The 23,370-nt window shown below is 42.3% G+C and overlaps 1 protein-coding gene across 1 annotated transcript in view; it reads right to left on the minus strand.

Moving 5' to 3' along the window:
• The window catches only part of HNF1B (HNF1 homeobox B), a 292,983-nt gene that overhangs the window by 240,221 nt on the left and 29,392 nt on the right, over positions 1-23,370 (minus strand). The window contains exon 3 of the mRNA XM_073575611.1: positions 6,433-6,697. Coding sequence (XP_073431712.1) covers positions 6,433-6,697 — 265 coding nt within the window. The remainder of the gene's footprint in view (positions 1-6,432; positions 6,698-23,370) is intronic.

Consider the following 23,370-nt stretch of genomic DNA (forward strand, 5'->3'; position numbering starts at 1 on the left):
ACAATAAGAAGCATGTGCATGAGATATCACTAATCTCATTCACCTTGCTGGTACTGCAAAACACTTCACTTTTTCAGCTGCAAAAATGAGCTAAAACTCCCAGTCAAAAACACAAGATGTGAACAAGACCTTAAACTCCTTGCTGGGTTATGAGTAGGCAAGAATATAAGAGTAACAAATAGTTGCAAGATAGCACAAATACATAGTAAAACATACTACTGTTGGCTGTTTTTTTTCTCTAGTTATCTTTTTAGCATGTTTTAGATTAAAAAAAGATGATGGATCATTATTTATATTATATTAAATGACCGGTAACTCAACTTCTTCTGGTAATTAAGTTAGGTTTGAAATAACAATGGGTCAAAATGCTTTGGTCTGATAGTCTCCGTAAAATTCATACTGCTTTAAAGGGAAGGTGCCGCAACGTTACTTACTTTTTTTTGCAAATTATATAACAAAACATGTTGTTCAGCAAATGTTTTACTAACCTGGATTTATATATTTTTTTGGAATAATGTTTTAATGTAGCCACTGGGCGCTGCCATTTTGCTTTGCAGGTCTGTAATGGTCACTGCACGGCACATACAGTCTGCAAATATGGCTGCCCTGGGCAGAGCAGACAGTGGTCGGACACCGACCCTATCTGTAAGGCTACGTGCACACGCTGCGGAATGGGGTGCGGATTTGCCGCGCGGATTTTGTAAAATCCGCAGGTAAATCTGCAGGTCAAAAGACCTGCGGTTTTACCTGCAGATTGCTCTGCGGTTTTTCATCTCCACAATGGAGGAGATGGCAAACCACAGCGGAATCCGCAGAAAGAATTGACATATCAATTCTTTCTGCGGTTTCAAAACCGCAGGAAAACCGCGCGGAAAAATCTGCACCGTCTGCACTGTGTTTTTGTATTCCCATAGGGAATAATGGTACTGTACACCGCAGCAAAAACTGTTGCGGACCCGCAGCGGCCAAATCCGCTGCGGAACCGCAGCAGAACCCGCAGAGTGTGCACATGGGTCGCCCTCCCAGGGCCGTGGGGTACTCGGTACTGGACCGGTGTCAGGGGGATGTGTCACAGCAGCAGTGACCCGGTCCATGGCCCTGGGAGCCCAAGTAATCAGGGGTGTTGAATGGTGGTTTGTAGTTAATGGAATAGTTCGTGACGCCACCTGTGGTGTTCGGCAAGTGGGGTGATGGGCCGACGCTGCATGCCGATCCTCTGGGGCTGGTGGTGTGTTGCAGCCAAGATGGTGAAGCTCCCCACAGGTGGAGCTGTAGCCCCAGGGCAGTGTAGATGTAGGGGCAGAGGAGAGGTGCAAGCGGTGTAGAAGCTGATACCCAGATGTAGTGGTACAGGGTGTGTTAGCGCAAGAATAATTGGAGGACACCAGGGCGTGCAGTTCCAAAGCTTTACTCAGTCTGTAGCACACACAGATGACTGCCTCCGTGCTGTGTCCTCCGGGTCAGGGACTCAGTCAACCTCCAGATCAGATGGTATGCTCCCTTCCAACACTCCACCAACATGTGCCTTTCTGAACGTCTCCTCTTATAGCGCCTTTAAGTGTGAAGTACTCCTAGTACTGAGTTACACTGGAGCGCCTCCTGACAGATGTTCCCAAGAACTCTACTTGTACGGCAGACAGTTGTACCCTGCTGCGGGGACTCCTCTCTCCTGAGTCCCAGCTCACTATTCACGTTGCTGTTGTGCCCCCAAGTCTTATATGGGAGTAGTGCATTTACAGCCCACTACTCCACCGGTGTCTGCTGCAGGACCTTCAGTATCCATACAACCTCGGGGACCGGGCCCCGGCCTTGCGCTTAGAACTTCTAGGCAGGGTTCTCCTCTAACCCACATCCTCTCTGTTCCCTTTTACTCCTTTGTTCCATACTAATCCCTCTGTCTCATAGAAGATCAGGTTTCAGTCCAATGTCTTTCTCCTTCTTTCCTTTCCTGTGCCAGCTGGCTCAGATCACTGAGGCAGCTGCAGCACTCCTTCCTCTATCCCTCTTCCAGGGATCCTCACTCCTCTCTGAGTGACTATCTCTCACTCACTGACTGACTGACTACCTAAACCTTCCCGCTCCTTATGTATTCTAAACTCAACACGTTTCGTGTTCCAAGCAGGGAGCCACCAAAGGTGCTCTGCTACACTCCAAGCAGGGAGCCGCAATGTGGCTTTGCTGAACTACCATGTTGTGTGGGATGCGAGTGTTGGAGCGTGGTTAGGAGCCTCCAACTCACTCAGGAGGAGGTGCAGTACCTCTGTGGCAACTGAATCCTCAGGGGCACCACACACACACCCTAACATTGCAGCCGCATTAGCAGTGAACTGGACACGCCCCTGTGGGCTGCACAATTTACTGCTGTAGGTGTGGCTGGGCGCCATTTTACTTTAGCCAAGTGCTATCCGCTGAGCTCCACTTATCCTCTATCACAGTACCTGAGAAGCTGTACTGTTCACTTCTAGCATAATAGGTCTTGTGTTGTGAAGACTGAGGACAGGCTGTAGATGCAGGTGACTTGCGATTGAGTGCGGGTGACTTACCTCCATGCTCCTGTGTCCTGCTACTCCAGGCACTGCACTGTGCGTTCTGAGCAGACATCCTCTGCTCCTCACACACTGCCCTGCTCCACTGTGTCTTTCTCCTGCTCTGTCTCCGCCTCCCCACTCACACACAGTCTCAGTGATATCCGGTAAGCTGGCACCTTTATTTGGCTTTTATGGCCGTCTGGGGAGGACAGTGACATACAGATTGATCTGTGTATCCAATCCTTTCCTGTGGCATACTGTCTGCTGAGCCATGTATCCAATCCTTGCCAATGAGAGATTCTCTGCTGAGCCATGTATCCAGTCCTCTCCTGTGTGATACTGTCTGCTGAGCTGTGTATCTAATCCTTTCCTGTCTAACACTGTCTAATGAGCCGTGTATCTAATCCTCTCCTGTGTGATACGGTTTGCTGAGCCATGTATCTAATCCTCTCCTGTGTGATACTGTTTGCTGAGCCGTGTATCTAATCCTCTCTTGTGTGATACTGTCTGCTGAACCCTGTATCTAATCCTCTCCTGTGTGATACTGTCTGCGGAGCCGTGTATCTAACCCTATCCTGTGTGTTACTGTCTGCTGAGCTGTGTATCTAATCCTCTCCTGTGTGATACCGTCTGCTGAACTGTGTATCCAATCCTCTCTTGTGTCATACTGTCTGCTGAGCCATGTATCAAATCCTTGCCAATGAGAGACTGTCTGCTGAGCCGTGTATCCAATCCTATCCTGTGTGTTATTGTCTGCCAGGCCGTGTATCTAATCCTCTCCTGTGTGATACAGTCTGCTGAGCGGTGTATCTAATCCTCTCCTGTGTGTAATTGCTGAGTGGTGTATCTAATCCTTTCCTGTGTGTTATTGTTTGCTGAGCTGTGTATCTAATCCTCTCCTGTGTGACACTGTCTGCTGAGCCGTGTATCTAATCCTTGCCAATGTGAGACTGTCTGCTGAGCCGTGTATCTAATCCTCTCCTGTGTGATACTGTCTTAGGCCGGTTTCACACATCAGTGGCTCCGGTATGTGTAGTAACAGTTATCTCACAAACCGGAGACACTGACACACGTAGACTCATTCAAAAGAATGGGTCTATGCACATGTCAGCGTGTTTTCACGGACACACAGTCCGTGTGCAAAACACGCTGACATGTCAGTGTTTGTGGGAGCGCACGGTCCGCAAAATGTGCTGAACACGGCACACGGACAACAGTTCACACTGTCCTCCATGTTCACGGACAGCCGCCGGGGAAGAAGCGATGTTATTATTTTACAATATCAATGTGACATTAACCCCTTATCAACCCCACTTGCCACCACTACAGGGCAAGTGGGAAGAACCCGACAAATCTCCAGAATAGGCGCATCTAATAGATGCGCCTTTTCTGTTCAGTTGCGGGCTGTGGTGGGCCAAGATCAATGGCCCCTTACCAGCCTGAGAGTAGCAGCCCCCAGCTGTGAGTTTTGCCGGGTTGGTTAACAAACAAAGGGGGACCCCACGTCGGGTTTTCATTCATTCTTTCTCTCCTGCTCACTGATGCCGGCAGAGCAGGAGAGAAGAATGACAGCCGCGTTCAGCACCAGCCGCCAGGGAACAACGCTTACTGTAGCGCTTCTTCCCCGTCAGCCGTCGTGTGGTCCTGATGTGGCACACGGTTGCCACACGGATGAACCACGTATCCACACAGACATGGATAGCTCCGGTACCGGAATTATCTGGACGTGTGAGACTGCCCTAATGAGCCGTGTATCCAATCCTTGCCAATGAGAGACTGTCTGATGAGCTGTGTATCCAATCCTCTCCTGTGTGATATTGTCTGCTGAGCCGTGTATCTGAGCCGTGTATCTAATCCTCTCCTGTGTGATACTGTCTTCTGAGCCACGTATCTAATTATGTGCGAACTATATGGCGGTATTATGTGTGAACTATATGGCGATATTATGTGTGATCTATATAGAGGTATTAGGTGTGATCTATATGGTGGTATTGGGTGTGATCTATATGTCGGCATTAGGTGTGATCTATATGGAGGTATTATGTGTGATCTACATGGCGGCATTAGGTGTGATCTATATGGCGGCATTAGGTGTGATCTATATGACGGTATTATGTGTGATCTATATGACGGTATTAGATGTGATTTATATGGCGGTATTAGGTGTGATCTATATGGCAGAATTAGGTGTGAACTATATGGCGGCCTTATGTGTGATCTATATGGTGGCATTAGGTGTGATGTATATGGCAGCATTAGGTGTGATCTATATGGCGGCATTATGTGTGATCTATATGGCAGCATTATGTGTGATTTATATGGAGGCATTAGGTGTAAGCTATATGGCGACATTAGGTGTAATCTATATGGCGGTATTAGGTGTGAACTATATGGTGGCATTAGGTGTGAACTATATGGCGGCATTAGGTGTGATCTATATGGCAGCATTAGGTGTGATCTATATGGCAGCATTAGGTGAGATCTATATGGCGGCATTAGGTGTGATCTATATGGCGGCATTAGGTGTGGTCTTTATGGCGGCATTATGTGTGATCTGTATGGCGGAATTAGATGTGAACTATATGGCGACATTAGGTGTGATCTAAATGGTGGCATTAGGTGTGATCTATATGGTGGCATTAGGTGTGATCTATATGGCGGCATTAGGTGTGATCTATATGGCGGCATTAAATGTGATCTATATGGCGGCATTAGGTGTTAACTATATGGCGGTATTAGGTGTGATCTATGTGGCGGTGTTAGGTGGGTTCTATTTGGCGGTATTAGGTGTGATCTATATGGCGGTATTAGGTGTGAACTATATGGCAGAATTTGGGGTGATCTATATGGCGGTATTAGGTGTGAACTATATGGCGGTATTAGGTGGGATCTATATGGTGTTATTAGGTGTGTTCTATATGGCGGTACTATGTGAGAACACTATGGCAGTATTATCTGTAGAAAGGGGACCCATTATAGGTCTGTTCTGGCTGAGCACCTACAAGGGTCTGGGGGCAGCATAACCTCCAGTTAGGTGCAGTCAGGGGAGGGCTGGTGAGGCAGCTGAAGAAAGGGGTCTCATTTTTTATCGTTACTATATGGCTACATTTCCCCCCAGCCTGGTTCCCAGCGTCAACCTGACTGTGGTCATTGCATGCAAAGTCTGGAAAAGAACAGGCCATCAATCAGCAGAAATGTTTCCTGGATTTCTGTGGAGCAGGCGGTCCATCCATATGTATAAAAGACAGCGCTCTATGTACAATCCCTGGCTGCTCCACGCACCGAACAGGGTGCCCCCCCATAGACCAGCACACTGCTCTCCTGAAATACTCTGTGCTGCTGTCACCTGCTCCTTCTATCATACATCTCCCTCTGTGAACCCCCATGGACCAGCACACTCCTCTCCTGAAATACTCTGTGCTGCTGTCACCCTGCTCCCTCCACCATATTTCTCCCAGATTCCTTGCTGCCTGCCATCCTCGGTGACTGTCTACTTGTCAGTATAACTTTGCAGTCACCAACAAAATCGCTGCTCACTGTATTCCTAATCTCATCCTCTCTTATCCCTTAGCAAACACCCAGGAGGTGAGGAGAGGCGTGACATCACACCCATGTCAGCAGACTCAGCACATATTTACTGCAGGGCAGTAATGTGAGCTAGTTGTACACTTGATTTTTGTCAAATTTCAGTAACTGCTCTCCCTAGTGTTTAAAAGTGGAAATACCAAAACTTTTAAAATTATTTTTCATATTTTACTAAATTATTAACAAATGATAATATTTTTTTAAAAAAACTTAAACTTTAATTCTTTACATTTTTTCAATTGCTGGAAATTTTTTTTTTTTTTGGATGGCACCTTCCCTTTAAGCGTTTTATAGGCAAATGACTTTTCTCCACTATTACCTGTTACACTCTTCAACTAATGCCTCTCTTTCTTCTTTGCTGGGGTTCTTTTGTCTTTCATATGCTTGGTAAAGAATATGCTGGGAAGCTGGTCCCCATTTGAAGCGATTTCGTCTCATTTTCTTGTTGGCCGGTTCTGAGCAAGAATCGTCAGATTGCCCTGTGATTTGGGTTTGTTGGTTAAACTCTGGAAAGAGAAACAGCAGCTGTTCCTGACTGCTTTTGTCTGTGATATTTCCAGAACCCTGGACTGTTTGACTGAATTCTGTAAAGAAAAAGGGGAAAATAAATCTAGCCATGGAAAACAACTATAATGCAACACAAAATGAGAATATGTAACTGGTTTCTCTTTGGTAAACCCCTTTATACCCCAAGAGTGTTTTCATCTCCAGGACCAGGCCAAATTTGACATTTCTGACCACTATCACTTTATGAGGTAATAACTCTGGAATGTTTCAATGTATCAAACTGATTCTAAGACTGCAATCTCTGTGACATATTGTACTTCATGAAGGTGGTAAAATTTATTCGATATGAGTAGAGATGAGCGAATTTGTTCAGAAAATGATCACCAAACATAAATTCAGCACGAATATAGCACATTCAAATTCGTGATCGCAAACCCGAGCAAAAATTTTATAAAATTGGTAACATTCGGTAAAAGTGCGGGAAAATATTTGCGTTGCCACAAAAATATTTTCAGCACTTTAGCAATGATAATGGTGGTGTATCATGAGCATTTGATGAGGGGAGGGGGATTGCAGAGCTCAGAGGCGCGGCGTTTTTGTAAGCACAGCACAGCAGGTTTTTTTTTCCTAACTTTATGTGTGCACATTGCGGCTAGCCAAGTAGGGCACAGGAAACACCCAAAAAGTCGTGACTCAAGGGCTTGCCTCATTGGCTGCTGAAATCACATGTCCCTCTGCATATAAATAGCAGACATCTTGTTTTAGCACCATTTTGACACTGATACAGCGCAGAGAGACTGCTCCTGAGGCTGCCACTGTTACTAGCAAGATTTCAGCTATTTAGTTAGGCGATTGTATATCAGTCAGATAGTGTAGCTAGATAGTGTCCTTTGTGGCTGTAAAATTTACCTTCCGGAATTTTTTTTTTTTTTGGGGGGGGGGGGGCATTACTGGGGATCTCAAACAAAGCCGGCAGGGCACATGTCCTACAAGTGTGTTGTGCACTGCTTCTGCTCTGCTCCATGCATGAGTATAGCATTCTAAATAATATTATTTCAGTAGGTAAATGTGAAAAAGGCTGCTGTATCCCACATTTTAGCTAGTTAGATAGGTAGTTGTTTATCAGTCAGATACTGTAGGTAGCTAGTGTCCAGTGTGGCTGTGAAATTTACCTTCCAGTCCTTTTTTTGGCCATACTGAGGTACACAAACAAATCCAGCAGGGCACATGCTGCTTCTATTGTGATCCATGCATGAGTATAGCTTTCTAATTCACGTGTAGCTTGTGACAAAATATTAAACAGCCTGATGTATCCCACCTTGTAATTTAGTGCTGTGGTGATATGAAACTGTCTGCAGACCTAAGGCACATTAAAAAAAAGTTATAATTTTTTCTGTTCTAATTGTGAAACAGCCTGCTGTATCCCACAGTCATTTTGTGGCGGTGAAATGAACCTGTCTGCAGACCTAAGATATATTAAAAAAATATATAATTTTTCAGTTGCAAAAAGTTAGACAACCTGCTGTATCACACTTTGTCTTTTGTTTGGGCTGATATTAAACTGTAGAAGCCTGATCCAGAGGCCACAAACAAATTCTTGTGTTATTAACATCATACAGTAAGGGACCTGACTTGAAAAATAGTTTGAAGCATGTAGTGTGTTATAGAGGCCTGATCCTTGGTCCAAAAAATAATTCTTCTGTTAATAACGTCCTACAGTAAGGGACCTGAGTTTAAAAATAGTTTGTAGCATCTAGCACCTTGGTCGCCTCAGAAAAACCTTTTTGAATCAGGGCTACCATCCAAGAACAATTGAAAACCAAATTACAAGGGCCACCAGAATATCAAGGAATCACCTGCTACATTATGAAGCTCAAGAAAATAACTGGGTGCCTCTAGTAGTCACCTACAATCCAAATCTGGAGGTGCTAAGGGAGCTGCATGGAAATTACAACCTTTACTGCAAAAAGATGCCCGATTTTAATCCATATTTCCAGACCCCCCACTGCTGTGTTTTAGGCAGCCCCCAAATTTAAGAAGCATAATTGTCAGAAGCTCCCTGTCCTCTCCAACAGCTGCAGGAACCTTTCCTTGTAACCAGAAAAAATGTAAAACCTGTCCATTTATAATGACCACGGACAAGATAAAGATCCCCAACTCACATCAGGACTACAAGATCCCAGGTACTTTCAGCTGCATCACATCTATTGTGGTGTGCTTCATTTTTTGTACTAAATGTCCAACTGGGGGTCTGTATGTGGGTGAGATAGGGCAAAAACTGAGAACAAGGATGAATTCTCATTGTCACACAATAAGAGAAAAAAGAATGGATCTACCTATGGCAAAACATTTTTGTATCCCTGGTCATAGCATGATGGACATTAAATTACTTGTATTAAAAAGTAACTTCAAGTCTCAGAGAGAGAGAAGAATCTCGGAGAACAAATTTATGAAAACTTTCGACACATTCAGTGCAGGAATGAATGTGTCGCATGGATTTATGTCTTTTTACATCAATTAAGGAATTTGCTCCTCAGACCTTCTGGAGTCATCACAACACAGAACCAAACCGCAATCAGAGGGCAATAAAACCTTTACACTGCTTATCTATGAACTACTCCAATATTTATGCTTATCCCTCTCCCATAATGACTATTCCGCTTCACATCACTTGTCTTAGCTATTGCATTATTTCTGTGCTGTCTTGTGGATAAATATGTGATTCTTCAGATTTTGTATTAGTCTAGCCTGATGAAGAGATCTGCATAGTCTCGAAAGCTTGCAATTTGTTACCATCTTTTCAGTTAGCCATTAAAAGGTATCAACCACTGAGGACTCTACATTCTAAATATTCATCTATCTACTGGCTAACACGGTACAAAGATATATATCTTTCCTGATGGATAAACTCATACATCTGTCTCCTGAAAGTGTTGACTGCCTGTGATACTTATGTGATATGAATGATGTATGATTGATATTAGAAAAGGTATCCAGATGGTAGGTAGGTGATCACGGGTCTTATTATTCCTTTTCAAAAGTATTCAGTACAACATTACCAGAGACTGGGGATTTGACCGCTGAATGACCTCTTTGAGTACATGATGAGAACATGCATAAGGAATGTGAAAAACAACCATACAGCGCTTGCGTAACACGAGCAGAGCACGAGTTGAAATGTTCACTGCACAGCTGTACAGCTTGTGTAAACATTACTTGTAGAAGTTGTAGTGTGCAGGACTAGATTCATATCTAGGAACAGTTTGTATATAACCGAGGGAATTTCCACTGGCGAGTAGGGATGTTCCAGGAGACTTATGGACGCATATCTTCTGTGATGGAGTTTTTCGGGATATTTCCTCCTCGCCAATCGAGTCCCCTGATAGAGGAGTAATGCTACAATATCCGGTAATATATTGATGCTTACTTTCTCTATGAATAGATGATGTATTGATCATGTAATGTTAGACTAGTGCTGCTAAAATTCATGTGCAAATTTATATGTTAATTCATTAATATCTCTGATTTTAATAAAATACTATTGTTTTACTGAGCACAGACTTCTTGTCTCTTGCCTAATTAGTATATTAGTGAGCGCTACATATGTAAGGACCATAAGTCCATCATATTGACTCGGTAAGACATAAATTGGCGTAGTCGGCAGGATTTTTCTTTAAACACAGTTTTGTTATCACAAATATATAGTTGGCACTTTTTTTTTTTGCCAATAATAGTGACAATGTTTAGGAAACGAAAAGAAAAACAAGATGATGTTGTAGAGGTGCCTGGCTGGACCACAGCACCCTATGATACACTGGCACATGAATTGAGTAGCTCTGGGCTAGCAGAACAATGGTCGAGTAAGCTCAAAGGTAGTGAACCCACTGATGTTGTTGAAGTACTCAGGGGGTGCCCGCAAAGGTGGGTGATGTAGTGTCGCTTGGGCGACGAACCTGGATCCTGCTCAGTGCATATCGCGCGATGCATGAGAGGAATCAACAGATGCAGAGAAAATGTTCTCAGTTGGAACAAAAAGTGATAGAGTTAGGTGGGCAGAAAGTGGTGCTGGATTGTAATACCCGTCTGCTTAAAGATAAGTTGGAACACTATCAGAATGTAGCAGAAAAAGCTGCTATAAAGGTTGCTCAAAATAAATATCATAAGCGGAAAGGAAAAATCAACAAAGAAAAAGTTTATAAAAGCATAGCCACTGCATCTGTAAATTGGGACACGGATAAATGGGATGGGGATGTGTGGGATACCTCTTCTTCAGATGACTGGGAGAACCCACCAGCCCCTGTTATTGATCCCCCAAAAGGTTCATCAAAAGTAAAAGCTAATCCAATTCAAAGGCGTATGGAACGCACGGAAAATGAAATAATCCAGGAACAAGCCCGTGATGCAGCTGGCCAGCTTCAATTTGAGGCTGACGGACAACCCCTTATGGTAGACCGAAGTGTTCCCCATACCCGAACCAGAGTCTCCACCGAAGATTATACTCAAAATGAGGTAGACAGTATTCTAACTCAGTTTAAACAAAGGCCAGGAGAGTCAGAAATTGCTTGGTTAGTTAGGATGCATGATTTTGGAGGAACAGGGATAAAACTAGATTTTCAGGACATCACTAAATTTGTTACTCTTTCCCGGGATCCTGTGATCCAGAGATATTTCAAAAACTATTTCAAGGAGAATCAAGGACAATTGCAAAATATTGTAATTATTGTAGCCAGAGCTATAATGGATAAATATCCTACGGAGGCTGACATACCAGTCAATGATAAACCATGGTATACTCTCCGTGATGGTATTGAAAGATTGAAAGAAGCTATGCGGAGTGCAGTTTCAGTGTTAGCTGTAGAAGAATATACAGAGTATCCAATGACTACAAGCATGAGGAGTCGGTTGGTAAAGACTGCTCCTCCTGCATATAAAGCTGTGATATTGACCTTAACAGTGGCAATGACAGGAGAACCAGTGAGTAGAGTGATTACTCGAATGAGGGAGTTGCAGGATATGGGTGACTGGAAAGCTGCAGCCCAGGCATCCTCTCCTCAAAATCCCTCCCAAACACACCCAGGTAATAGTAAACCCTATAATTCAGAATGGAAGAAAGAAGGGAACCCCTCTAATCCGGATCGGGTATCCCGGAGGGAAATGTTCCAGGCATTATTGAAAGCTGGAATGAGTAAAGAATCTATAGATGGAAAACAGACAGGTGAATTGTGGAGATTATATAAGCAGAAAGTGTTGTCTGCTAAAAAGGTGGATGCTAAAAAAGAAGTTGGTCAAGAGAAGGAGAAAGCTGTTAAAATTCCAACAGTACCTGACAAAGTGTCATGGGAAGACTTTAAAACAGTCTATCCTTGGGAGGAACTGGCTGCAGCAGTAGCTACTCGGGTAACTGATGGCTGGGACAGGAATGCCTATGAGGCAGCCACGGGAAAAAATTCTGATGAAGAGATATCATAGGTAGCCAGCCGAGCCCCCGTATGGATAAAAAGTGATCAACGTCCATACGTAAATTTAAGTATCCATTGGAAAGGGGGCAATGTACAAAGGGTTCCCGCATTAATTGATACTGGGGCGGAGGCTACCTTAATTTATGGAAATCCAAACAAATTCAAAGGTCTGAAAATTAAAATTGCAGGATTAGGAGGACAAGTTATCACTGGGGTCCAAACACAAGTTGCCCTGAAAATAGGTAATTTACCAATAAGGAATTATCGAGTTTTAGTAGTACCTATACCAGAATATATTTTGGGAATAGATGTTTTGAAAGGGATGACGCTAAATTTGGCTGAGGGAAAATTTTCCTTCGGAGTCAGAACAGGTGAAATCCAAATGAGACCTGTGGTAGTTGGAAAAGTGAAAATGCCACCTATACATGTTCCCCCGGCTACAAAAATGGTAGCTATGAAACAATACCGAATTCCGGGAGGACATAAGGAAATTACTGAAACAATCAAAAATTTGGTTGATGCTGGAATAATGCGTACAACCACCACTGCTTGGAACAATCCTGTCTGGCCAGTGAAAAAGAGTGATGGCTCCTGGCGTATGACTGTGGATTATAGAGAATTGAACAAATATACTCCCCCACTAACAGCTGCAGTACCGGACACTATTACTATAGTAGAAAATGTGCAAAGTCATAGCGGTACGTGGTATGCAGTGATTGATTTGGCTAATGCGTTCTTTACAATTCCCATAGAGGAAAAACCTCAAGATGAATTCACATTTACCTGGTTGGGAAGACAATACACTTTTACCAGGTTGCCACAAGGATGGCTACACAGTCCTACTATTTGTCACCGGACGGTGGCAGAACACCTGGATGAGTTTCCTTTACCCTCTGAAATGCAATTTTCACATTACAGTATATCAATGATATAATGATACAGGGTAATGATGAACAGTCAGTGAAGGAACAGTTGTATAAATTGATATCTCACATGCGAAACAAGGGATGGGAGATTAATGATGCTAAGGTCCAAGGACCGTCTCAAGTTGTAAAATTTTTAGGAATTCAGTGGAACAAAGGACATAGGGAAATCTTGCCAAAAGCTAAACAGAAAATCATCAATTTCCCTACTCCTAAATCTAAGCATGAAACTCAATCATATATTGGATTGTTTGGATTTTGGAGACAACATATACCTCAATTTCATTGGGGAGAGGAACAACAAACTGCATTTGAAATGGTAAAAGAAGCCATACAACAGGCTGTGGATTTGTGGCCAATGATGACGGGGAGTGTAGAATTACATGTATCAGTGCAGAATTTGTATGCCAATTGGTCACTTTGGCAGAAACAAGGGGGAAAAAGAGTCCCCTTAGGATAAGTGCACACGTACCGGAACTCTTGAGGAAATTACCGCGAGAATTCCGGAATTCCATTCCGCGGGAAAATCGCATTTTAAATTCCTGCGATTTTCCCACGGAAAAACTAGCATTTTGCAAGCGTAATTAGCTTGCAAAATGCTAGCGTTTTCCAAGCGATCTGTAGCATCGCTTGGAGAACTGATTGACAGGTTGGTCACACTCGTCAAACATAGTGTTTGACGAGTGTGACCAACTTTTTTACTACTGAGGCCGCCTATGCGGCATCAGTAGTAAAAGATAGAATGTAAAAAAAAATAAAAAATAGTGTTATTCTCACCTTCCGACGTCTCGCGCATCCGTTCCCAGTAATCCTTTGCGAAAATGCCCGCAATGACTTCGCGATCCCGCGAGAACGGACGCCATCGCGGGCATTTTCGCAAAGGCTTACTGGGATCGGGAGCGCGGAGAGAGGCGGGAATGCTGTGCGGGACGCCGGAAGGTAAGAATAACAATATTTTTTTATTTTATATTCTATTTTTTACAGGGATATGGTACCCAAAGCCCGGAGGACAGTCTCCTCTCCTCCGGACCGTGGGTACCATCCGCAATTGTTCTGCTTACTTTCCGCATGGTGTGCACAGCCACATGCGGGAAGTAAGCGGAACAATGCATTCCTATGGGTGCGGGATCGCCGCAATTCCGCAAATTAATGAGCATGCTGCGTTTTTTACCGCAAAGCGATTCCGCCGCGGTAAAAACCGCAGCATTAGCACAGCATTGCGGAAACCCATAGGAATGCATGGGATGCTTATTTTTAGCGGCAAAATCGCGCGGTTAAAACCGCGGCGGAAACGCGAAAAAAACGCCACGTGTGAACTCAGCCTTAGGGTTTTGGAATCGAAAACTCCCCGATGCTGGAGAAAAATATACTCCATTTGAACAACAATTGTTGGCCTGCTATTGGTCATTAGTGGAAACTGAACAATTGACTTTAGGACATGAGGTTCTTTTAAGACCAGCAATACCCATCATGCAATGGGTATTATCTAACCCTAAAACAAATAGGGTAGGACACGCACAAAAACAAAGTATCATAAAATGGAAATGGTATATTTCTGAAAGAGCAAAGAAAGGTGAAGGCGGGATCGCCTCCCTTCATGAGAAAATAGCTGAGATAGGGGAGGGAGTGAAGTCCCCTTTACAATCTACTATGTTAGAGGAATCTCCTGTCAAATGGGGAAAATCGTATGAAGATCTAACTGAGCAGCAACAGCAACATGCTTGGTTTACAGACAGATCAGCCCGATATGTCAATGGAAAACGACATTGGAAAAGTGTGGCTTATAACCCCAGATTGGAAAAACATCTGGTCATGGAAGGTCATGGTAAAAGTAGTTAATATGCAGAATTGTATGCTATCTTCTTGGCATTAAGTTTTGAGCAAGGAAGGGAATGACATCTCTTCACAGACTCATGGTCTGTAGCTAATGGACTTGCAACTTGGATGATGGGATGGAAAAAGTATAATTGGCTCATCCATGGTAAGGAAGTGTGGGAGTTTATAGAAGAAATGGTACAAGCCACACCTTCTACTGTTTTTCATGTTGATGCACATATGCCTGCTGACTCACTTGACCGTTTGTTTAATTCTGAAGCAGATAAAGCCGCCGCCATTAGGCAAACTTCGGAAGTTGATCAAGATAAAGAAAAATGGCTGCACGGTACAGCTGTTTGGGCGCACAACAAAGGTGGACACCTGGGAGAAAAGGCCACTTACAGGTGGGCCCAAGAAAGAGGTGTCCCCTTAACCATGGACATAATTAAGCAAGTCATTATACAATGTCCAATATGCCAACATTCACAGAAACGAGAAGTACCACACACAGTTATGGGACACATAGCAAGGGGTCAATAACCTGTACAAATTTGGCAGATGGATTTTATTGGTCCACTCAGTGAAAGCAGGGGATGTAAATACATTTGTACTGCTGTAGATACATATTCAGGACTACTGATTGGTTTCCCCTGCAAAGCAGCTACACAATGGAGTACACTTAGGACTTTAGAGATTATTACCCAATATTATGGTGTTCCATTACAAATACAAACTGACAATGGGTCACACTTCACTGGCCAACAAGTAAAAGATTATGCTAATGAGCATAATATTCAATGGGTATATCACATGCCATACTATCCACAAGCTGCAGGGTTAGTGGAGAGAATGAATGGGATCTTGAAATCCACATTAAAGAAAATGCACGGTGTAGAAGGAGAATATGGCCAGTGGAGAGACAATTTAAGTGAGGCATTACAAATCATTAACAACAGGCCTATTACTGATTCCATGACACCACTAATGAGGACGCTGACACCAAACCTTACAGTACATGAGGCACATGTGGTACATACAATTACCTGGTGGAAGATAACACAAGACGCCAAAATCCCTGAGAGGGCAACTTCTTTGTCTGCGGGATTAGATCTCAGTGCAATAGAAGCGATTGTTGTACCTCCAGGTAAGACTGTTCCAATCTCAATGGGATTAGGGTGTCAGATACCCAAGGGACATTATGGTAAGTTGGCCACTCGCTCTAGTTTTGCTCTAAAAGGGGCAGTAGTGGTAGGAGGAGTCATTGATGCTGACTATCAAGGGGAAATTAAAGTCCTCATAATAAATTTGGGAATAGAGCCATTGGTTATTGCTAGAAAATGGCTCAAATGTTGGTGATTCCAATTGATCTTGCTCAATCAATTGAAGGACAAGCTTCTCTAGAACTGTCTATGAGGGGGGATAAAGGATTTGGGTCATCTGATGTGACCAATGTTGGAGCAAAAATTTGGGTACAAAATAGGCAAGGACCGCCATCTGCGGCGGAGGTTATTGCCATTGGGAAAGACCGTACCCTATTGATCATGAGACCAGGGCAGGAAAAGTGGGAATACATCCCACAAGAAAAATGTTACTTGCGAGAATAACTCTCTTTATTTAAATTTTAGATGCTTGTACAGTGGTGCCTTGGAATACTTGGAGGGCTGTGTTGGGTCGTTGATACATGGACCCCCGGAGTTAAGTTGACTATAGAACAGGTGCCTCCCTTGCCAAGGCCTGGAGATTGGAATGTTTATAATGTATCAAATAATGGAACATTGGTCATTGGTATTCAACGTGAACTTGACGCTAATAAACACAACAGCATCGTGGATGTATGGGCCGCTATATGAAGAACCCCCACCCTATGACTATCCAGGACGACGACCATGGCCTTTTACAGTGCTAACGAATGGCACTGGAACCGTACAAGTTGCAGCAGAAGAAAATATTGCTTGCTGGGAGGAAGACATAGACAAACTGTTAATGAAACCTCCAAATGTTGGAATAAATTGGACAGTATTTGCTAATTATTCTGATAAAGGACTAAATGCTACGAATTTTAGTTTTCAGCTAAATAGAACTAAACTAATAGTATGTGCCAATATGACAAATAGGGTAATAGCTATTAACCCTAAGCCAAATAGGACGGATGGTGGTGTATGGGGAGGAGTATCTAGCTTAAGACGGTACTTAAGAATAATTCAAACAAATGCTTCAAAGATTGATCCGGAACATATGAAAAGAATCCCAACATCCTGTATAAAAACTGGTACCCAATCTCGGAAAACCGTTGTTTCAGTTGTAGTTACCTTTCCTCCCACACACCCATGCCCCATTCGAAAGAAGCGAGCATGGTATGATACATTAATGGGAGCATATGGTACAGTAACTGGAACTTTAAATGGTTTTGATATAGAGGCTCTGGCCAATCGAATGAGTAATGCAGGGAAGGATATACAGAATGCTTTGACTTTACAAGGAAAATGGATGCCTACTATATGGCAGCCATGGACTCAAGCCACCGGAGTAGATCAGTTTTTATTAGCTATGCAGAATGCTTCAAATAATTTTAACTTTGAAGCAGGGTCTAATATAAGTAAAGCTTTGAATTGGACCACTTGTACATTGCAGACCATATATCAAATGCAGCAGAAAACTACAATGCAAACTCAATTAATGACAGGGAATGAAAAAGTTTGGAGGACCGTATTTAATAATACAATTTCAAAAACTTCATGGTTAAAAATTGAAGTCCCTAAAATGATTTGCAGTGATACAAGTTGTCAAGGTATATTATATATATACAATGTAACAAATCAACAAATAATGTGTAGGTATGTTGTATTACCATTATTATTGGGGCCCCCAGGGTCACAATGGTTTTGGATGCCTACCATGTATGGTATGTATATTGATGTTAACAATAGAACACATGATTTAAGTTTATGTGAGGATACTTTGGACGGAAAGATTTACAGATTAGACCTCTTTCACACTTCAGTTTTTTGTGTCAGTTAAAATCCGCCAAAAAAGCGGAAAAGTGGATCCATTCCTAACTCATGTGAACTGATGCCACTGGATCCGTTTTTTGACGGATCCGCCGAATGCAGAATTTTAAAGGAACCGCTGCCCGGGAAGGAGAGAGAGAGAGAAAAAACGGACCCAACGGATGGCCATCCGTCAAGATCCGCCAGTAAAGCAACTCAATGGGGAAAAAAACGGATCCGCCAAAAAAAATGGCGGATCCGTTTTTTTCAAAAACTGGGGGATTTTGACTGATGGTCAAAAACGGAAGTGTGAAAGAGGCCTTACATTCTACAGTATATGAACCTTGTCTATTGCAAAATACCGTTAATATCTGTGAATTCACAGTTTTACCTTTAACATTCAAATTGTTAGTAGAAATAGCTTCACAAGAAGTTTGTGTGGTAACAGATACCCCTATAATACCAGATATGCAAACTCCCTTTGTGGGATGTTTGAAGGATGTATCCACAATACGATGGGAAAATCAGACATTCTTACTAACTCCTGATCAAGTTATACAAGAAACGGTTCAGTGGAACCCTAAACTTTTAGAAGAAAACAATTGGGAATTAAATATGACTAAATTAAGAGATGTTATTACGCATTCAGAAGAGGGTATGAAGATGCTTTCTGCTTTAAATAAAACAATACAACAGCATATAATTAGAACTACCATAGTTGTAGGAAAAATTGTAAAAATGGGGTCTATAATAGCTGATGCTACTTCTCATCATTGGTATGATATATTCATGGGTCATTCTCCCTCAGCTCAAAAGATGCTAAATTGGATCATTCACCCTGTGTTGGTACTTGCCATAATAGTAATGCTCCTTTCAATGTGGAATTGCTATATGACATACAAAATATTCTGTAGGAAACCAAAAGTACTGATGGTGTCCTATGGAAGTGGAAAATAATTCCCGTGCTCAAGGGCCGATTGTGATACTTATGTGATATGAATGATGTATGATTGATATTAGAAAAGGTATCCAGATGGTAGGTAGGTGATCACGGGTCTTATTATTCCTTTTCAAAAGTATTCAGTACAACATTACCAGAGACTGGGGATTTGACCGCTAAATGACCTCTTTGAGTACATGATGAGAACATGCATAAGGAATGTGAAAAACAACCATACAGTGCTTGCGTAACACGAGCAGAGCACGAGTTGAAATGTTCACTGCGCAGCTGTACAGCTTGTGTAAACATTACTTGTAGAAGTTGTAGTGCGCAGGACTAGATTCATATCTAGAAACAGTTTGTATATAACCGAGGGAATATCCACTGGCGAGTAGCGACGTTCCAGGAGACTTATGGACGCATATCTTCTGTGATGGAGTTTTACGGGATATTTCCTCCTCGCCAATCGAGTCCCCCGATAGAGGAGTGATGCTACAATATCTGGTAGTATATTGATTCTTACTTTCTCTATGAATAGATGATGTATTGATCATGTAATGTTAGACTAGTGCTGCTAAAATTCATGTGCAAATTTATATGTTAATTCATTAATATCTCTGATTTTAATAGAATAAAATACTATTGTTTTACTGAGCACAGACTTCTTGTCTCTTGCCTAATTAGTATATTAGTGAGCGCTACGTATGTAAGGACCATAAGTCCATCATATTGACTCGGTAAGACACTGCCTAACTTTCATTAAGATGAAAAAGTCATGTATCTCCAAGGACTTTAACACCCCAATTGCAGACTGTACAGACTAGGTGATATTGCATTTTTTAGTGTGATACATTAATGTCACGTAACTGCACTCTGTGATATCTTTAGTGTCCGTTCTGTGGCTGCTGCTAACACAAATTTGTGGAAATGTGAACAGTCATAGTTAGTCTACTTCTGCTGTGTTAGCTGTAGTGGAAGATGTGTCAGTCCCAATTATACTATTTCTATTCTCGTGAAAGTTATTCCACTTCGGTGGTGTCAGGCACTCATTTTTTAAAATGTGAACACTCCTGGTTGGATGTCCATCTGCTGGATTGGGTGTAGTAAAAGACCTATCGGTCCCTATATGACTATTTGTACTGTGGTGAAATTGACCACTTCTGTGGTGTAAGGCCCTCATTTCTTTAAATGTGGACACTCCTTGTAGGATGTTCATCTGCTGGATTTTGTGTAGTGTGGTCCCTATCCTACTATTTCTACTGTGGTGAAATTTATGCCACTTTGGTGGTATTTGCCAATAATTTTGGGCAATGTGAACACTCCTGGTTAGGTCTCCTTCATGCATGTTGCCTGTTGCAGTAGGTCTCTGAGACCGTCAGGCCTCCACTTCCTTGTACTCAACTACCCATGTTACTATCCTTAAAATTTTCTTTCAATTGTAGTCTAGAAAACTGATTTGTGTGACTTGAGTGTGGCTCAGCATGAAAGCAGGTAGAGGTGTTGCATGTGATGTCAGGGCTCCCAGCAAAGGGGTCCTACAACGATGCATCACCCACCTCGTCTTACTGTGACGTTCATTGGAAAGCTTTAAATGCTGTCCCAAACCCTGATACCTCATGCATGGCTGATTGCTGCAGATTCATGCTGTAATTTGTACTGTGGATGAATTGAGGCCACTTCCCTGGTGTCTGTATCTCATTTGATGTGTTTTGGCAGCATTTGGGGCCATTCTAAGGTGTTGTGCATGCGTTTGTTTTTGCCTTCCATTGACGTGAAAGGTGTTCGGTAATGTTCGGCGAATATTCAACAAATTAATTGGTGAATATTGCAAATTCGGCGAACGTAATCTGCATCGAACATTGAAAAAAATGGAAATTTGTCAAAAAAATTTAAAATGTTGTAATTATCACATTTTAATTTATATGCCCTTAAATCAGAGAGTTGTCGCACGCAAAATAGTTAATAAGGCTGGTTTCACACTTGCGTTTTTTTGCTCTGCGTTTTTGCGCATAAATGCGCATGCGGTTTTTCCCCTATACTTAACATGGGTGCGCATAGTCATGCGTTTGTACGCGCATGCGTTTTTTTGTAGTGTGCGCCCGGGCGCACAAAATGCATCCTGTTGCATTTTTTGTGTGCCCGACCTGTCTCAAAAAAACATATGCGCACGCAATGCACATGAAATTCACCCAAAAACACATTATAGTCTATGGGTGCGCTGACGTGCGCATGGTCATGCGCATGTCAGCGCAATAAAAGCATGCTTTTTTGTAAAAAAAAACATGCGCAAAAAACAATTAAACGCATAAAAGCGCATCATGCGTTTTATTATGCGCGTTTGCCCTGCGCACGCAGGGCAGCACAAAAAATGCAAGTGTGAAAGTAGCCTAAATAAAATTTACCACATTTCTACTTTACATCAGCACAAATTTTGAAACTTCTTTTTTGTTAGGAAGTTATAAGGGTTAAAATTTGAACAGAGATTTCTGTTTTTTCCAACAAAATTTACAAAACTAATTTTTTAAGGGACATTACATTTGAAGTGACATTGAGGGGACTATATGACAGAAAATACCCAAAAGTGACACAATTCTACAAACTGCACCCCTCAAGGTACTCAAAATCACATTCAAAAAGTGTATTAACCCTTTAGGTGCTTCACAGGAATTTTTGGAATATGTAAGGAAAAACTGAATATTAACTTTTTTTCACAAAAATGTTAATTTAGATCCCAAATTTTTTTATTTTTGCAAGAGCAAGGCTAGTTTCACACTAGTGTTTTTTAGCTCTGCGCTTTGTGCACAATAGAAACGCATGCAAAAAATGCATCATGCGCTTTGCATGCGTTTTAACCAGTTTCTAGCCATGTTAACTCTTACAACGCATGCGATTTTAAATGCAGGCGTGCACATGTCTATGCGCACGCCTGCGTTCCCATAGACTGTAATGTGATTTTTTTTGCGCATTCCGAGCGCAAGTGTGCGCATGCATTTTTTTGACACAGGTCTGACGGACCAAAAATGCAACAGGTTGCGTCCAGCGCGCCTAGGCGCGCACTATAGCGCACGAAAACACATACGAACGCGTGCAAACGCTAGACCATGCGCCCCCATGTTAAAGATAGGGGCGCAGGACGCATGCGCATGGACGCGCACGAAGCGCAGCGCTAGAAAACGCTAGTGTGAAACCAGCCTAACAGGAAAAAATGGACCTGAAAATTTGTTACACAATTTTTCTTGAGCATGTTGATAATCAATATTTTGAGGAAAACCACTGTTTGGGTGCACGCCAGGGCTCAGAAGAGAAAGAGTGCCATTCGACATTTTGAATGTAATATTTGCTGGAATAATTAGTGGAGGTTATGTCCCATTTGGAGAGACCTTGATGTGCCTAATAAGAGGAAACTGGGGACAAGTGGCACCATTTTTTAAACTATATCCCTCAGGGAACTTACTTAAATGTGTGGTGAGCACCTTGTTCCCCCAGGTGCGTCACAGAAGTTCCTAACATTGAGCTGTGAAAATTAAAAAAAACAATAACATTTTTGCCACTAAACTGGTTTTTTTTAGACCCTAATTTTGAATTTTCCCAAGGGTAACAGGAGAAATTAGACCATACAATTTGTTGTGCAGTTTCTCCTAAATATGCCAATACCTAATATGTGGGGGTAAACTACTGTTTGGGCACAGAATAGGACTTGGAAGGGAAGGAGCATAATTTTACTTTAGGAATGCAAAATTTGCTGTAATAATTAGCGGACGCCATGTCATGTTTGAAGTGCCACTGATGTTCCTAAAAAATGGAACCCCCCAACAAGTGACACCTTTTTGAAAACTAGACCCCTCAGGAAACTTATCTAGATATGTGCTGAGCACCTTGAACCCTCAAAGTTTATAATGTAGAGCAGTAAAAATAAGAAAAATCTAATTTTTCCAGCAAAAATGTTGTTTTAGCAACGGAATTTTTTCATTTTCACAAAGATAGCAGGAGAAAATGGACCCCAAAATTTGTTGTGCAATTTCTCCTGAGTACACCGACACATCATATGTGGTTGGACACTACTTCTGAGGTACAATACAAAGCTCAGAGGGGAAGAGATGCCATATTGGAGTTTAGATTTTGCTGGACTGGTTTAAGGGTGCACCTGTGGTGCCAGAACAGCAGAACCCCTCATAAGGGAACCCATTTTACAAACTACACCTCTAAATAAATTAATCTAGGGGTTCGGTGATCATATTGACACCACAGGTGGTTCACAGTATTTTATACCATTGAGCAGTGAAGAAAAAAATTAAATTTTTACCACCCAGATTTTTTTAGCCACAGATTTTACATTTTTACACTGAAAAATAGGTAAAAATGGCAGCAAAATGTGTCCCAGAATTTCTGCTGAATGTAGAAATACAGTATATATGGCTGTACAGTACTGCTTACCCAGACGGGGAGACTTGGTAGGGACTGAGCTCTATTTACCTCCTGGAGTACAGATTTTCCTTGAAAAGTTTGACTCCATGTAAAGAGCCCCTAAGAGCTAGAAGAGCAGAATCCCCCTACAAGTAGTAACGAATTTGACTTGTGAATGTTTTCCAGAAACAAGTAGCAGTGGATGATGCTGAGTGAAGATTG

This window comes from Dendrobates tinctorius, unplaced genomic scaffold (assembly GCF_039654945.1).
Source record: "Dendrobates tinctorius isolate UK_male_01 unplaced genomic scaffold, ASM3965494v1 ptg000045l, whole genome shotgun sequence".
Classification (NCBI taxonomy): domain Eukaryota; kingdom Metazoa; phylum Chordata; class Amphibia; order Anura; family Dendrobatidae; genus Dendrobates; species Dendrobates tinctorius.